This window comes from Drosophila grimshawi, unplaced genomic scaffold (assembly GCF_018153295.1).
Source record: "Drosophila grimshawi isolate 15287-2541.00 unplaced genomic scaffold, ASM1815329v1 contig_44, whole genome shotgun sequence".
Taxonomy (NCBI): Eukaryota; Metazoa; Arthropoda; class Insecta; order Diptera; family Drosophilidae; genus Drosophila; species Drosophila grimshawi.
In genome coordinates this window covers 12,139,396-12,155,660 of record NW_025063240.1, presented here as the reverse complement: position 1 = coordinate 12,155,660, position 16,265 = coordinate 12,139,396, and the positions used below count along the sequence as shown (strand labels likewise).

At 48.5% G+C, this 16,265-nt stretch overlaps 1 protein-coding gene across 1 annotated transcript in view; it reads left to right on the top strand.

Annotated features, from left to right (window-relative positions):
- The first annotated feature begins 746 nt into the window (after window positions 1–746).
- Window positions 747–16,265, top strand: part of LOC6557276 (titin) — an 81,297-nt gene continuing 65,778 nt past the window's right edge. Inside the window, exons 1-10 of the mRNA XM_043215361.1 lie at window positions 747–977; window positions 3,240–4,821; window positions 4,887–5,116; window positions 5,196–6,560; window positions 6,634–9,432; window positions 9,491–15,049; window positions 15,110–15,397; window positions 15,463–15,694; window positions 15,764–15,935; window positions 15,994–16,180. Coding sequence (XP_043071296.1) covers window positions 803–977; window positions 3,240–4,821; window positions 4,887–5,116; window positions 5,196–6,560; window positions 6,634–9,432; window positions 9,491–15,049; window positions 15,110–15,397; window positions 15,463–15,694; window positions 15,764–15,935; window positions 15,994–16,180 — 12,589 coding nt within the window. The 5' untranslated portion in view covers window positions 747–802. The remainder of the gene's footprint in view (window positions 978–3,239; window positions 4,822–4,886; window positions 5,117–5,195; window positions 6,561–6,633; window positions 9,433–9,490; window positions 15,050–15,109; window positions 15,398–15,462; window positions 15,695–15,763; window positions 15,936–15,993; window positions 16,181–16,265) is intronic.

The following is a 16,265-nucleotide window of genomic DNA, read 5'->3' as shown; positions in this document are numbered from 1 at the left end:
CAGGATTACAGGCAAAGATAGCTGCGATAATGTACAGAATTGTGAATAACTATATACTGTGTGTAGAATCATCAGTGAGCAGTTCAGAGTTTTCGCATTGGAAATACCAGCAAGAAAAATGTTAAAAATAGCCCCTGAAAAATAAGAAGATACCACCGACACACACTGTACAGAAAGACGTATCTGTGTGTGTTGCATGTGTGTTTGTGTGTCGCAGTGAAAAATTCGAGTGGCTAAAAATAGCCGGATGTGCCTCACAGGCAAAGAATATGAATATGAAGAAGGATGGATGGTGATGGTTGTGATAATGATGAAGAAATCTTTTTTGATATATGTATCTATATTGAATATATATGCAGCTCGCGTCTAAGCCATAAAAAAATATAGAAAATTCAAGTGTGTGTCATAGAGATAAAAAGAAATATATATTCGTTGAGCAAACTCAAAAGAAAATCGGAAAAAAGCAAATAAACTCAAAATAGAAAGAAAAAACACACAAAATTCAATGTTTGCCAAAAGCTATTTTCGAGTGATAAATGTTTAGTGTGTGGTGGTTTTTGTGAAAAATACATACAATTTTAATGCGATTTTTCTTTTCTCCTTTGCCTTGTATTCAATTTCAGCCATAAAGAAGCGAAAGTATCAGTATAGAAATTAATATACACATATATATATATTTATAAAGTGAAGAAGCAAATCATAGAGAAAAGTGATCGAGAGGTGTTTCATTTTAGTGCAGTTGACAACTGCATCGATTTGGTTGTCATTTTTAATGATATATAGTGATATATAACGATTTAAAATGCAACGACAAAATCCGAACCCGTACCAGCAGCAGCAGGAGCAGCAACAACAGGTGCAGCAGCAATACTCCACTCAGGAGTATTCGCACTCCAGTCAAGAGCAGCATCAGCAGCAACGGATAAGCCGCACTGAACAACATGTTCAGAGGAGTCAAATCACCACTCAGCAACGAGGTCAGTCCGTCTGTCTCTCTGTCTGCCTGTCTGACAGCCTGCCTGTCTGCCAGTCTGTGCTCGCCTGCCATATTATATTATTATTGCATGTCGCCAATGGAATTCAGCAAACTGTATTGGCCAGTGGGATTCACACCGTGGATTTAGAATCTCCACTGTTCCAAGCTCTTGTTACTGAACTTCCATTCAATTCAGACATTCTTGCCTTGAAGATTTGCTTAATAATATGCTTTCCTTGTGCCAATCTCATTGTTAACGCAAACTCCCCTTGCATGCTAAATAAGTATTTTAATTAACACTTTGATTGTTCGTTGTCAATACTAGAAATATTGCTTTAGAAAATTATATTGCTAGCTTCGCGACAATTATTTTAATATTATTTTCGGGCATTAACTAATATATATGAAGATAGGTATAGCAAAATACCTATTGTCGTTGAGAATATCACAAATTTCGTATGATATACCATATATTTTTATGTATCGAATGTGACTTATGCTCTCTTCTGAGTCCCTTAACATGAAAGGAATTAAATCAACAGAAGATACACTGATAAATATAGGAGAACTATAAGAATTTGTTGAAAAATGTTAATAATAGTTTTAGCTATCGGTTTATTGCTTAGAAAAATAAGAACTTGATATTATCCCCTTCTCTAGAACTTTCAATATCCATTCTCTAAGCGTGATAATTCTAATGTATGAAAAAACTTAGCTAAATTTCAGTTTGTTGTTGTTCTTTAGCGGAATTTAAGCTTCTCAATAATTCTAGTAATGTTTATGCTATGAACAACAAAACCTTCTTTTAAGTAAAAGTTAATGTAAATATTTGTATGGACTGAAATTTTGCTCTCAACATTCTATTGTACACAACGAAAGTTTGGAAAGAAATACTAATAAATAGCAAAGGTATCAGCTTCAAAACTCTGCCCCTGCGATGTCACCAAAGAGCGAAAAAATTGGAATTACTCTGATTAATGCAACGACTATTGTTATTTCATAGCACATATTTATAAACATATATTCGTTGAAATTATTACCAATAAAAAAGGACATGATTACTTCTTGCATCAATCTAATTTGATTCACCACAGAATATAATCAAAATCGAATAATTGCTTAAGAACAATTTCAAAAAATGTCTTCTTATGAGATCATATTCTTTAACAATTCATATGATTCATAATATATATGTATTATGTATGTGTAACACATTTTGGACGAACAAACACACAAATTATTCATATATCTCATCTTATATTTCATTACTTAAATCTTAATTGATAATCAGCCAAAAATTATGTCTATTTTTAAATATTTCCATTCATCTGCCAAAATTTTGAGAATACGCTGCACTGACATACATATACATAGGTGAATCAACATAATATAAGAACATTATAAGAGTTTTCATACATATCGCTTTGTTTACATTCTTTAGATGCTGCAGTGGAGAGCTCTCATTGGAGGAAGTGAATAAGATATATATCACTTTGGAGCTCTTATACTGCCAGCCGAAGATAGCCGAAGACAGTTTGCCGATCAATTTGAGTGTGCGCACAAAAACAAACTGAGAGAAGAGAATATGACAGAGTGAGCAGGAGAAAATAAGAGAGGCAGAGTAGAGAAGAAAGAGAGAGAGAGAGAGAGAGAGAGAGAAAGAGAGGGAGACAGTTTCAAGAAACAGCTGATCTTGATGTTTGCTTATAATCACCTGTTGAATTCGAAAAATAAACAAATAAATACATACATATATTAATGACACACTTCAGAAAAGTCTACGAATGCCAAAAATACATATACAAGTTAATAAGTGCTTATATATATAGATATTTGTACGCGTGCCAACTTCTAAATATAAGTAATCCAAACTACAAATAATACATCCTCGACAATGAGCATACAATTTCAAGTTCTTGTTTACATTTAAATTTAGTTATTAATTAGAGAAAAAACAAAATGAAAGCAAATGCATGTGAAACGATAAAGCATACATATTAAACAGTGGTGTTTAATTTGATGTTGAAAAAGATTCCTGATCTTAACAAAGTTCTTCGATTCTTCATAACTATCAAACAGTGTTTTAAAACATATATTAACCAGTTCTTAAATTTAAAATACATTTTAAGTGTTTTGTCTGCATGAAATTTAAAAGTTTGTATATTTTACTAAGCAATTTTAATAGCACATATTCACTATGGCAAGCTTCACTGAAATGTTTGGCTTTACTTTTTTATATAATATTCCCATTATAATTTTGCAGTGCAACAACATCAAGGCGGTATTGGAGGCACCTATGTACCACCGTCGTTGACACACGTCTATGCCCAAGGTGACATTTCACCGCCTGTATTCGAGCAGATCTTTAAGAACGCTCGCTTCGCTCAGGGTGGCAACGCCCTGTTCGAAGGTCGGCTGCGTGGCAACCCAAAGCCATTCGTTACATGGACCCGAAAAGGCGCACCACTTCTCGAGTCGCAAAAGTTTCGCATGAGCTACAACGAGGCCACCGGTGACGTGTCCCTGCTGATCAATCAGATCGGACCGGGCGACGAAGGCGAGTATACGTGTACGGCTCGCAATCAGTACGGCGAGGCGATCTGCAGTGTGTATATACAACCGGAAGGCGCACCAATGCCTGCACTGCAGCCCATCCAAAATTTGGAGAAGAACATCTACTCCAATGGTTATTCGTATACGTCCATCGAGGAGGAGTTCCGTGTGGATACGTTTGAGTATAGACTTTTGCGTGAGGTCTCCTTCAGGGAGGCCATAACGCGTCGCTCTGGTTATGAGCAGGACACTCAGCTTTCGCATGAGCTGGATCGCTCCCAGGGTCCTGCGCAAGCACCACAAATATCGCAGAAACCCCGAAGCTCCAAACTCATCGAGGGCTCCGATGCCGTTTTTACCGCACGTGTCGGCTCCAACCCGAAACCACGTCTCACCTGGTTCCACAATGGACAACGTTTGGTTGCCTCGCAAAAGTATGAGATCTCTTATTCGAGTGGCGTTGCCACACTCCGTGTGAAGAACGCCAATGCCAAGGATGGCGGTCACTATACCCTATTGGCCGAGAATCTCCAGGGCTGCGTCGTCTCCTCGGCTGTGTTGGCCGTCGAGCCGGCCGCTGAGACTGCATACGAGCCCAAGCCCGTGGATCAGATGGCTGAGCAGCTAGAGGCTGGTAAGGCATTGCCTCCCGTTTTTGTCAAGGGCTTTGCTGATCGCGAGGTGACCGAGGGTCGCATGAGTCGCTTTGATTGCCGTGTCACTGGCAATCCCTATCCGGAGGTCTTCTGGTTCATCAATGGCCGTCAAGTGCGCGACGATGCCTCGCACAAGATTCTTGTAAATGAGTCCGGCAGCCATTCGCTGATGATCACGAATGTAAGCCGTTTGGATAGCGGCGCAGTCCAATGTTTGGCCCGCAACAAGGCCGGTGAGGTGGCCATCGAGGCGCAGTTGCATGTGCTGGAGAAGGAGCAAGTTGTCGCACCACAATTTGTTCAACGCTTCAGCACGATGACTGTGCGCGAGGGTGAACCAATCACGATGAGTGCCAATGCCATTGGCACACCAGTGCCTCGCATCACCTGGCAGAAGGATGGTGTGCAAATCTCATCAACTGCTGAACGATTTGTGGGCATCGATGGCGGCGCCACCTGCCTGGAAATACCGAACGTGAAGGCTGCCGATGCTGGCTGGTATCAGTGTACCGCACAAAATATTGCCGGTTCCACGGCGAACCGTGCAAGACTCTATGTCGAAGTTCCCAGAGATCAACCAAGTCAAGAACAGAGGCGTCTTAATCTACCAAGACCAACGAAAGTTATCGAGCCTGAGTGAGTTTTTTTTGCTTTGTTAAACTGAAGATTTATCCACTCATGGGTAATTTATTCTTTTTTAGGCCAAGTCCTGGTCCTGAAATCATCTATTTGCGTCATGTGGAACGCGCCAAGCCGCATCTGCGACCGGGCGAGGAGGATCGTGTTTATCCGCCACCACAGTTCATCATACCGCTGCAGAACGTGCAGCAAACCGAAGGTGGTCGTGTCCACATGGAGGCGCGCATCGAACCAGTCGGCGATCCCAGCATGGTCGTTGAATGGTTCCTCAATGGTCGTCCGCTGGCAGCCAGTACGTATCTGGAATACCCCCCCCCCCCCCCCCACATCTTTTTCTTTTATCTTGTTTTAATCTGTTATGTACTTGTCAGGTGCTCGGGCTACATCTGTCTTCAAATTTGGCTTCATTGCTCTGGATCTGTTGAGCATAATGGGTCACGATTCTGGAGAATATATGTGCCGTGTGAGCAATGCCAGCGGTGTCGCTGAATCGCGCGCCATTTTGTCGGTGGTGCAGCGTCCATCGATTGAGCAATCGTCTCAGAATCCCAACAGCTTGCAGTATATCAATCAGCTGGAAGATTACTCACGCTATCAGCGCCAGGAAAGCTCAGAGGAGTTGATGAATCAAGCTCCGCAATTTATACGTCCACTGCGCGATTTGGGTGAATTCGAGGAGGGTAAGAATGTGCACTTTGAGGCACAAGTGACACCCGTGAATGATCCCAGCATGCGTGTGGAATGGTACAAGGATGGTCTACCAATCACTGCCAGTTCGCGTATCACGGCCATTTTCAACTTCGGCTATGTCTCCCTAAACATATTGCACCTACGTGCCGAAGATGCCGGCGAATACACCGTCCGGGCCGTGAATCGCATTGGCGAGGCCATCAGCCAGTCCACCATACGCGTGCATACGCGCTCCCAGGTCACCGCCGATCTGGGCATACCCGAGCAGCAACGTTACATTGAAAAGGTTGAGGAATTGGAGGACTATCGCAAGTCCCAGCAGCGTCGCCATGTCCAGGAAGCACCCGAGGCCATTGCACCGCCCAAATTCAAGACACCCATCCAGAACCAGTTGGATTTGCGTGAGCACGCGCATGCGCATTTCGAGGCGCGCCTTGAACCCATTGGCGATGCCACCATGCGCGTCGAATGGCTCAAGGATGGTCAACCACTGGAGGCTAGCTCGCGTATTACAACCTATCATAACTTTGGCTATGTCGCACTGACTATCAAGCAGATAACCGTATATGATGCCGGCACCTATACTTGCCGTGCCTACAATGCCATGGGCCAGGATACGACCACCGCCCAATGTACGGTCATATCGAAGAACGAGATTGTCTCAGACACTCAACATCCGGGTGGTCTGCAAAAGATTCAGCACCTGGAGGACTCCTCACGCTATGGTCGTCGCGAAGAGGAAGAGACGTCCATAACTCAAGCACCACGTTTCCTTGGCCCAATGAAGGGTACCACCAAGATTCTGGAGGGACAACGCGCTCACTTTGAGGCCCGTGTGGAGCCGACAAGCGATCTGGGCATGCGTATTGAATGGTATCATAATGGTCGCGTTATTACCGCCGCCAATCGCATCCAAACGTACTACGACTTTGGCTATGTTGCCCTGGACATCTCCCAGGTGCGCGCCGAGGACGCAGGTATATACACGGTGGTGGCTAGAAACCAGCTAGGTGAAGCTCAGTCGCAAGCAACGATGGTAGTGGAAAGTAAGTAGTAAAAGTAAAGTATTTGTAGCAATTCTTGAATATCAATTAACACATTTTGGTTTTTGTCTAAAAGCTCGTTCCAGCATCGACACATCTAGCATGCACCGCGGCCTCTATGAGAAGACCCAGAATTTGGAGAACAAACCGTTCGTGGAGCCTCAGTACAACATCGAGGAGATCTCCAAGTCGAAGCCTGTCTTTGTGCAGCCCCTGGTCGATCCCAAGCCCATACACGATGGCAAGAACATTCATCTGGAGTGCCGCCTCGAGCCTATGGGTGATCCAACAATGCGCGTTGAATGGTTCCATAACGGTCGCCCCGTAACCGTCGGCTCTCGCTTCCGCACCTATTACGATTTTGGTTTTGTCGCCCTAGACATCATTCAGGCGACGGCAGCCGACTCCGGCGAGTATACCGTGCGCGCTACCAATCATCTAGGCACAGCTCACACCTCCGCCTGTGTGCGTGTGAGCGATCGCACCGATGTGGTGACCGAAACCCAGAACGAGCAATCGCTGGAGCAGATTCAGCTGCTCGAGGACTCGCGTCGTCGTCAGCATCGCGAGGAGGATGTTACGGTTATGCAGGCGCCCCAGTTTACGCGTGCGTTGCACAACATCGAGACTGTGGAGGGCACCAATGTGCATCTCGAGTGCCGCCTGCAGCCTGTGGGTGATCCCAGCATGCGCATCGAGTGGTTCGTTAATGGCAAGCCTGTGAAGACAGGTCATCGTTTCCGTCCTGCCTACGAGTTTGATTACGTGGCATTGGACTTGCTCGGCTGTTATGCCATCGATTCGGGCGTCTACACGTGTCAGGCACGCAATCAATTGGGCGAAGCAGTTACCTCGGGCTCCGTGCGCATCATCGCCAAGAACGATTTGATACTGGAAACTCAGAACAAGTCGGGACTGCAGAAGATTCAATATCTGGAGGATTCGTCGCGCTATCGCCGTAATGAGATTGTCGATGAGGTGGTCAACATTCGTCCGCGCTTCCTTACGCATCCGAAGAGCCTGACCAATACCCGTGAGGGAGGTCACGCTCATTTCGAGTGCAAAATTGAACCGGTCACTGATCCCAATCTGAAGGTGGAGTGGTTCAAGAACGGCCGTCCAATTACGGTGGGTCATCGTTTCCGTCCCATTCACGATTTCGGCTATGTGGCCTTGGACATTGTGGGTCTGATTGCCGAGGATTCTGGTGTTTACACCTGTCGCGCTGTCAATCTGATTGGCTCCGATGAGACTCAGGTGGAGCTGCAATGCCGAAGTGGTGAGCAAATTGTTACTGTCACCCAGAACGAGGCGGGTCTTGAGCAGATCCACTATCTGGAGGATCGTTCGCGCTATAGCCGTCGCGAGGAGATCGACGAAAGCACCAAGCAGGCTCCCGTTTTCACAACCTCGCTGAAGAACGTTGAGATCAAGGAGAATCAACGCGCCCACTTTGAATGTCGTCTGATTCCCGTCTCTGATCCATCAATGCGCGTCGAATGGTATCACAACAATCTACCTCTGAAGTCAGGCTCTCGTTTCACGGAGACCAACAACTTTGGTTTCGTAGCCCTGGATATTATGTCCACGCTGCCGGAGGATGCCGGCACCTACACCTGCCGTGCTTACAATGCTGTGGGTGAAGCCATCACCTCAGCCGTTGCCGTTGTCCACACCAAGAAGTCCATCTATCTGGAGTCCCAGCACGAGACGGCATTGCCACGTCTGCAGCACTTGGAGGATAGCTCAAAGCGTCAGCGTATTAGCGTCCAGGACGAAGTCGTGTCGCAAGCTCCGGTCTTCACCATGCCAGTGAGAGATGTTCGCGTCGCCGAGAATCAAGCGGTGCACTTTGAGGCGCGTCTTATTCCCGTTGGCGACCCGAACTTGAAGGTGGAATGGCTGCGCAATGGTCAGGCTATTGAGGCATCTAATCGCACCACCACCATGCATGACTTTGGTTATGTCGCACTGAACATGAAGTATGTGAATCCCGAGGATTCCGGCACCTACACCTGCCGTGCGGTCAATGAGTTGGGTCAAGCGGTGACCTCCGCCTCGCTGATTGTGCAGTCCAAGACTGCGATTCAGTTGGAGACGCAACACGAGGCAGCCATGCACAAGATTCATCAGCTAGAGGATCATAGCAAGTATCAACGACGCGAGGAGGAGGAATATTCGGTGACCACAGCTCCCATGTTTGTTACGAAATTGGTTGGTCCCAGCAATCTGGTTGAAGGCCAGAGTGCCCATTACGAGTGCCGCATTGAACCCTATCCGGATCCAAATCTGAAGGTCGAGTGGTTGCACAATGGCAAACCATTAAACACTGGTCATCGTTTCCGCACCACCTACGACTTCGGCTTTGCCGCCCTGGACATTCTCACCGTCTATGCGGAGGATAGTGGCGAGTACACCTGTCGTGTGACCAACAAACTGGGCGAGGCCGTCAATTCGATTGCATTGAATGTGACTTCCCGTTCGTCGATTATTCATGATACCCAACACGAGGAGGCACTATCTAAGATTCAGCATCTCGAGGATGCCTCACGCTTCCAGCGCAAGACCGAAGAGGATCAGTTCCATGCCGAGCGTCCACAATTCGGACGTCCGTTGCGTAATGCCAAGGTCAATGAAGGCACTCCCGTGCATCTGGAGGCCACGCTGATCCCTGTGAACGATCCCACAATGAAGGTCGAATGGTATTGCAATGGTAAACCCATCCAAACTGGTCATCGGTTCAAAACCACCTACGATTTTGGTTTTGTTGCCCTGGACTTACTGTATGCTCATGCAGAGGATACTGGCACCTACATGTGCAAGGCAAAGAATGCTGTTGGGGAAGCTGTCACGACTTGTGCTGTAAACGTAACAGGTACTCATCTATATACCATCTCTCTCTTTATCCATTTATAATCTATTTTAATTTGCAGCAAATAAGACACTGGATATGGATACGCTCGATGCTCAGCGGCTGGAGAAGATTCGCCAGCTGGAGAACTATGTGCCACCCACCAAGGCCATTGTGGAGGAGAAGGGACAGAAGCCAATTTTCCTCACACCTCTCAGCAATCTGGAGCATCTGAAGGAGGGTGAGCACGCCCATTTGGAATGTCGCGTTGAGCCCATTGGCGATCCCAATCTGAAGATCGAATGGTTCTGCAACGGCAAACAATTGCCCACTGGACATCGTTATCGTACCACTCACGATTTTGGCTACGTAGCCCTCGACATTTTATATGTTTATGGCGAGGATACTGGCACTTATATGTGCAAGGCCACCAATCTCTTGGGCGAGGCCGTTAACACATGCAATGTACGTGTGTTGAACCGTCGCAGCATGATCCTAGATACCCAACATCCCGATGCACTCGAGAAGATACAGAAGCTGGAGTCGAAGGTGGTTACCACACGCACTGAAGTTGGCGATCATCCAATTGGTCCGCCTCACTTCACCGCTGAGCTGCGTGGCTCCACGGAGATTTACGAAGGCCAGACGGCGCACTTTGAGGCGCAGGTGGCGCCCGTGCATGATCCCAATTTGCGCATTGAGTTCTATCATAATGGCAAACCGTTGCCTTCGGCTGCTCGCTTCCATATCACCTTTGACTTTGGCTACGTCTCTTTGGACATTACCCATGCCGTCGCTGAAGATGCCGGCGAGTACTCTGTGCGCGCAGTTAATGCACTGGGACAGGCTGTCTCCGCTACTAAGCTGCGTGTAATTGCTCGTGGCACCATCATCTCGGACACTCAACATCCTGAGGGTCTGGAAAAGATAAGAAAACTGGAGTCAGCCGCACCTCATCAGCGCCAGGAGGTGGAAACTCCTGGCACACTCCAGCGTCCCGTGTTCACGCAGCCGCTCCAGAATATTGATCGCATCAATGAGCATCAAACGGCCCACTTTGAGGCGCGTCTGATCCCCGTCGGTGATCCTAACCTGAAGGTCGAATGGTATCGCAATGAGAAACTTATCGAGGACAGCTCCCGCATTACCAAGCAACATGACTTTGGATTCGTCTCGCTCGACATCTCGCACATCCGCAAAGAGGATGAGGGCGTCTACATGTGCCGCGCTGTCAATCCACTTGGCGAGGCAGTCACCACCGCCTCAATGCGTGTGGTGAGCGAGGCTAGCATCTTAATGGACACCCAACATCCGGACAGCATCAGTCGCATTCATCAACTGGAGAAGCCGGTTGCTCCACGTCCAACGGAACCGGAGCGTCTCTTCGAGAAGCCCATCTTTACGCAACTGCTGACAGGTCCCTCTGAGCTCTGGGAAGGTAATCATGCGCACTTCGAGGCACGTGTTGTGCCCGTCGGTGATCCCTCACTGAAATTCGAGTGGTTCATCAACGGCGTGGAGCTACAAATGGGCTCACGTTTGCGCACTACTCACGACTTTGGCTTTGTCACCCTGGACATTGCCGCTGTGGTACCCGAGGATGCTGGCGTTTACATGTGCCGCGCCTACAATGCCGCTGGCGAGGCTGTATCCTCCACTGCCATGAAGGTGAAGACCCGTGCCAATATCGATGGCCAGCCGTTGATACCCGAGTCGTGGGAGGCCATTCGTCTGAAGGAGGCCGCCATGAATCGTGTGCCCGAAATGTTTGTGGACTCGACACCACAGCAGGCGCCAGTGTTCACCACGCATCTGCAGAGCTACGACAAGTTGCACGAGGGCCAGCATGTTCACCTGGAGGCTCAGGTGGAGCCACGTGCCGATCCCAATCTGCGCATTGAGTGGTTCAAGAATGGTGTTTCCCTTACCACCGGCTCTCGCATTCGCAGCACCTTTGACTTTGGTCTGGTTACGCTCTCTATTAATGGCTTGCGTGAGGATGACTCCGCTATTTATACTTGCAAGGCTACCAACCAAGTGGGCGAGGCTGTATCGACGTCATCGCTCAAGATTGAAGATCGTCACTGGTTGCAGGCAGAGTCACTGCATCCGGACTCGCTGCCCCGCATTGGCCAACTGGAGGCACCCAAGGAGGGTCGTCCCGAGGCCCCGGAGCCCACGTATGAGACACCTGTATTTATCACTCATCTTAACAACATTGAGTGCAAAGAAACAGACAACGTACGCTTCGAGTGCAACGTGGAGCCAGCTCGTGACCCAACCATGCAGATCGAATGGTTCTTCAATGGTCAACCTCTGCAGGCAGCTGCCAAATTCAAGTCCATCTATGACTTTGGCTACTGTGCTCTGGATTTGAACAATAGCTATGCAGAGAACAGTGGCATCTACACATGCAAAGCCACCAATAGCAAGGGATCGGCGACCACCTCGGGCACATTGAAGTGCACTGGTGGCAAGACCATGTTCCTGGATACCCAACATCCACAGGGCGCTAGTGGTCTGGAGGCTGTGCAGGAAACGGAGGAGGCATTGGCCAATCGTTACAACCAGAAGTCGACCAAACCAGAGACACAGTATCCACCACCGGTTTGGACTAAGCCATTGCAGCAGGAGTTCCATCTATCAGAGGCGCAACCCATCCATCTGGAAGCAAATGTAGAACCGAAAGAGGATCCCAACTTGTTCATCGAATGGTATTTCAATGGCAAGCAGTTGCAACATGGCTCTCGCTTCAAGATGACCAGTGAATTTGGTTTTGTTACCATGGACATGATTGAGGTGTACTCTAGAGATCAGGGCATTTACACATGCAAGGCATACAACAAGGCTGGTGAGGCATTCACATCCACCACCATTTTCTGCTCGAGCAAGGAGAGCATTATTGAGTCCACGCAGCATCCAAAGGGTGCCGAGGGTCTCGAACAGATTCAGGATCTCGAGGACTCCCTACGCAAGGATGGCAGCAAGCCGGTGCAGCCGGAAGAGGGCATTGCACCGCGTTTCACCACCGAATTCGTCAACATTGTCGACATCGGAGAAGGCGAGTTGGCCCATTATGAGGCGAACCTGATTCCACTGGGCGATCAGAGCATGGTCATCGAATGGTTCTTTAATGGCAAAGTAATCGAGGCGAGCCACCGTGTGCGCACCATCTACGCCTTTGGCACTGTCGCTCTTGAAGTGTTGGGCACCAAGATCGAGGACACTGGCACCTACACCTGCCGGGCAACCAATAAATATGGCTCGGCTGAGATCAGCTGTACGCTGGAGTGTGTGGACAAGCCACGTGGCCAGAAGCCCCACTTCACATCGCACATTCAGCCATTGCAGGGATTGAAGGATGGCCAGTCCGCTCACTTTGAGTGCACCCTGATACCGGTTAATGATCCCGAACTGAAGGTCGAGTGGTATCACAATAGCAAGCTACTTCGCCACTCCAATCGCATCAAGACGGTCTCCGACTTTGGCTATGTGGTATTGGACATTGCCTATCTGCAGGATCATGATAGTGGTGAATATGTTTGCCGAGCCTATAACAGATATGGCGAGGACTTCACTCGTACCACTCTCAACTGTGGTGGTCGTGGTGGTGTCTTCTATGACAGTTTGCAGCCTGATTCGCTGCAAAGGATTCGGGAGCTGGAGTGTCCTCAGGGACAGCAAACGGACACCAGTGCTCCACTTGTTGCAGAGCCACCCAAGTTTATTACACAGATCGCCGATGTCACCAAGCTTGTGGAGGGCCAAAGTGCTCACTTCGAGGCGCGTTTGACACCGATCACCGATCCCGACCTGGTTGTGGAATGGTATTTCAACGGCAAGAAACTGCCACATGGACATCGTTTCCGCACCTTCCACGACTTCGGCATCGTCATCCTCGACATACTCTACTGCTACGAGGAGAATTCGGGCATTTACGAGTGCCGTGCCCACAACAAGTATGGCGAGGATGTCACCAAGGCCACGTTGAAGTGCGCATCAAAGGCCAGTCTCATTCTGGACTCTCAACTGCCACGCGGCATGGAGGGCGGTCTGGAGAAGATTGCCAATCTGGAGTACAGCATGATGCGCACTCGCGAAGAGACTACCGAGGAGACCAGAGGCAAGGCACCCGTGTTCACCGTGCCACTGGAGAACATTGAGAGTCTGCGAGAGGGCGAGAATGCGCACTATGAGGCACGCATTACGCCCACTGATGATCCCAAGCTGAAGGTGGAGTGGTACTGGAATGGTCGTCCATTGAAGGCCGGTTCACGTTTCCGCACTTTCTGTGACTTTGGTTTTGTTATCCTGGAGATTTCGCCCGTCTATCCCGAAGATTCTGGCGAGTATTCGTGCCGTGCTATAAACGAGTATGGTGAGGCTGTGACCACTGCCACAATGAAGATTCAGGGCAAGCGCAGCATCATCATGGAATCGCAACTGCCCAAGGGCATGGAGGGCACCATTGATCGCATCGCTGAACTCGAGGGTCTCGGCTCACGCAGCACAGAGTTTGTGCCAGAGGATGATACGGGCAAGCCGCCCGAGTTTGTAACGACTCCATTCGACATGGTCATCACAGAGAATTCGCTGGCCCACTTCGAGTGCCGTCTGCAGCCCATCAACGATCCGTCCATGCGCGTGGACTGGTTCCACAATGGCAAGGCCTTGTGGTCCGGCTCTCGCATCAAGACCATCAATGACTTTGGTTTTGTAATACTGGAGATTGCTGGTTGCTATCAGCGCGATACTGGCTTGTATACGTGCAAGGCGACCAACAAGCATGGCGAGGCCACCGTCTCCTGTAAGTTGCAGGTCAAGGGTCGCCAGGGCATTGTTATGGAGCCTCAATTGCCGTCGAACTTCCGCACTGGCACTGAGAGCCTGCAGAAACTGGAGGAGAGCATGCACAAACGCGAGGAGATTGTCATCGATGATGAGCAACCAAATCCGCCCAGGTTTACTGAACAAATCAAGGACAACCTGGACGTGCCCGAGAGCGGTCCCATACACTTTGACTGCCGCGTCGAGCCCGTTGGTGATCCAACTATGCGCATCGAATGGTTCTACAATGGACGCGTCATGGCCACCGGTTCCAGAGTGCATCAATTGAATGACTTTGGTTTTATTGCCTTGGATGTGGATTACATCTATGCACGCGATTCTGGCGAGTATACTTGCCGTGCCACTAACAAGTGGGGCACTGCCACCACCACCGCCAAGGTGACCTGCAAGGGCAAGCACAACATTATCTATGAATCGCAATTGCCGGAGGGCATGACCGCTGAGAAGCTGAAGGAATTGGAACGCGGACGCATACCAGATGCACCCAAGATTGTCGAGGAGACCTTTGGACCCCCGAAGTTCACCACACAAATTGCTTCAGTCACCGCCGAGGAGTCGGAAGCGGTGAGATTCGAATGCCAAGTGGAGCCCAAAACCGATCCCAGTCTGCGTGTTGAATGGTATCGCAATGGCAAGCCTTTGCCTCTAGGTCATCGCTATAGGAACATCTTTGACATGGGCTTCGTATCCCTGGACATTCTGTATGTGTACAATGATGATTCTGGTGAATATGTTTGCCGCGCCGTCAACAATCATGGCGAGGATCGCACCAAGGCCACCATCTCCTGCAAGAGTAAGCCGTCTCACATGGCTGTCATTGCATTTCTTCCTAATTATAATTTCTGTCTTTTAGAATTGCCCACTATTTTACTTCAGAATCAAGTGCCTCGTGGCATGAAGCGCTCGGATGCGCTCACCCAAATGGAGGCAACGATCAAGAAATACACCTCCGAGGTTCATTTAACCGAGGATGATCTCTTCGATCCCGATCGCAAGCAGCCACCACGTTTTGTTACCCAGATCAAGGAGCAGCTTACGCTCACTGAGATGGCCAAGACCAAATTCGAGTGCCAGCTGGCACCAGTGGGCGATCCAAACATGAAGGTCGAATGGTTCTTCAATGGCAAACCCTTGCTATTTAGTAAGATTCATAATAGCCTAAACAAAAAAACATTAAGCTAAGGCTCCCTTTCAATTTGCTTGCAGAAAATCGCTTCCTTCCCATTTACGATTTTGGTTATGTGGCCATGAACTTTGGCTGGGTCTATCCGGAGGATAGTGGCGAATATGTTTGCCGTGCCACCAATTTGTATGGCATGGATGAGACACGTGCTGTTATCAAGGTATCGGGCAAGCCTGGCATTGTCTACGACTCCCAACTGCCTGCGCATATGCAGAGCATTGATCGCATTCGCGAAATGGAAGCATCCTGGCAGGTGTAAGTAACTCATATAAACTAGCTTAGAGATAAATCATTATATATATATATATACATTTTTACGTTTAGTGTACCTGAGGAAGCTGATCCCGATGCCAAGCCGAGAACAAAGCCCGTATTCGTTAGCAAGCTGGAGCCACAGACTGTCGAGGAGGGCGATCCCGCCAGGTTCTGTGTGCGAGTCACTGGACACCCACGTCCTCGCGTCATGTGGCTCATCAATGGACACACTGTTGTGCATGTATGCATTTCTTTAGACGTATCTATTAGCCATTTACTAAAAATTCCTGCATATACAGGGATCGCGTTACAAGCTCACCAACGATGGCATGTTCCATCTGGATGTACCCAAGACGCGTCAGTATGATACCGGCAAGGTGGAGGTTATAGCGCGCAACTCTGTGGGCGAATCGATTGCTTCGACCGAACTGAATGTTGTCGCACGCTCTGATGACTATCGCAATGTGCTCAAGAACTCACCACGCCGTAAGTCACAACACTCCAACACTTGTTACATGCACACATGGAAATACCAGCAGATACATTTATTATATTTTATATTAACAGCTAG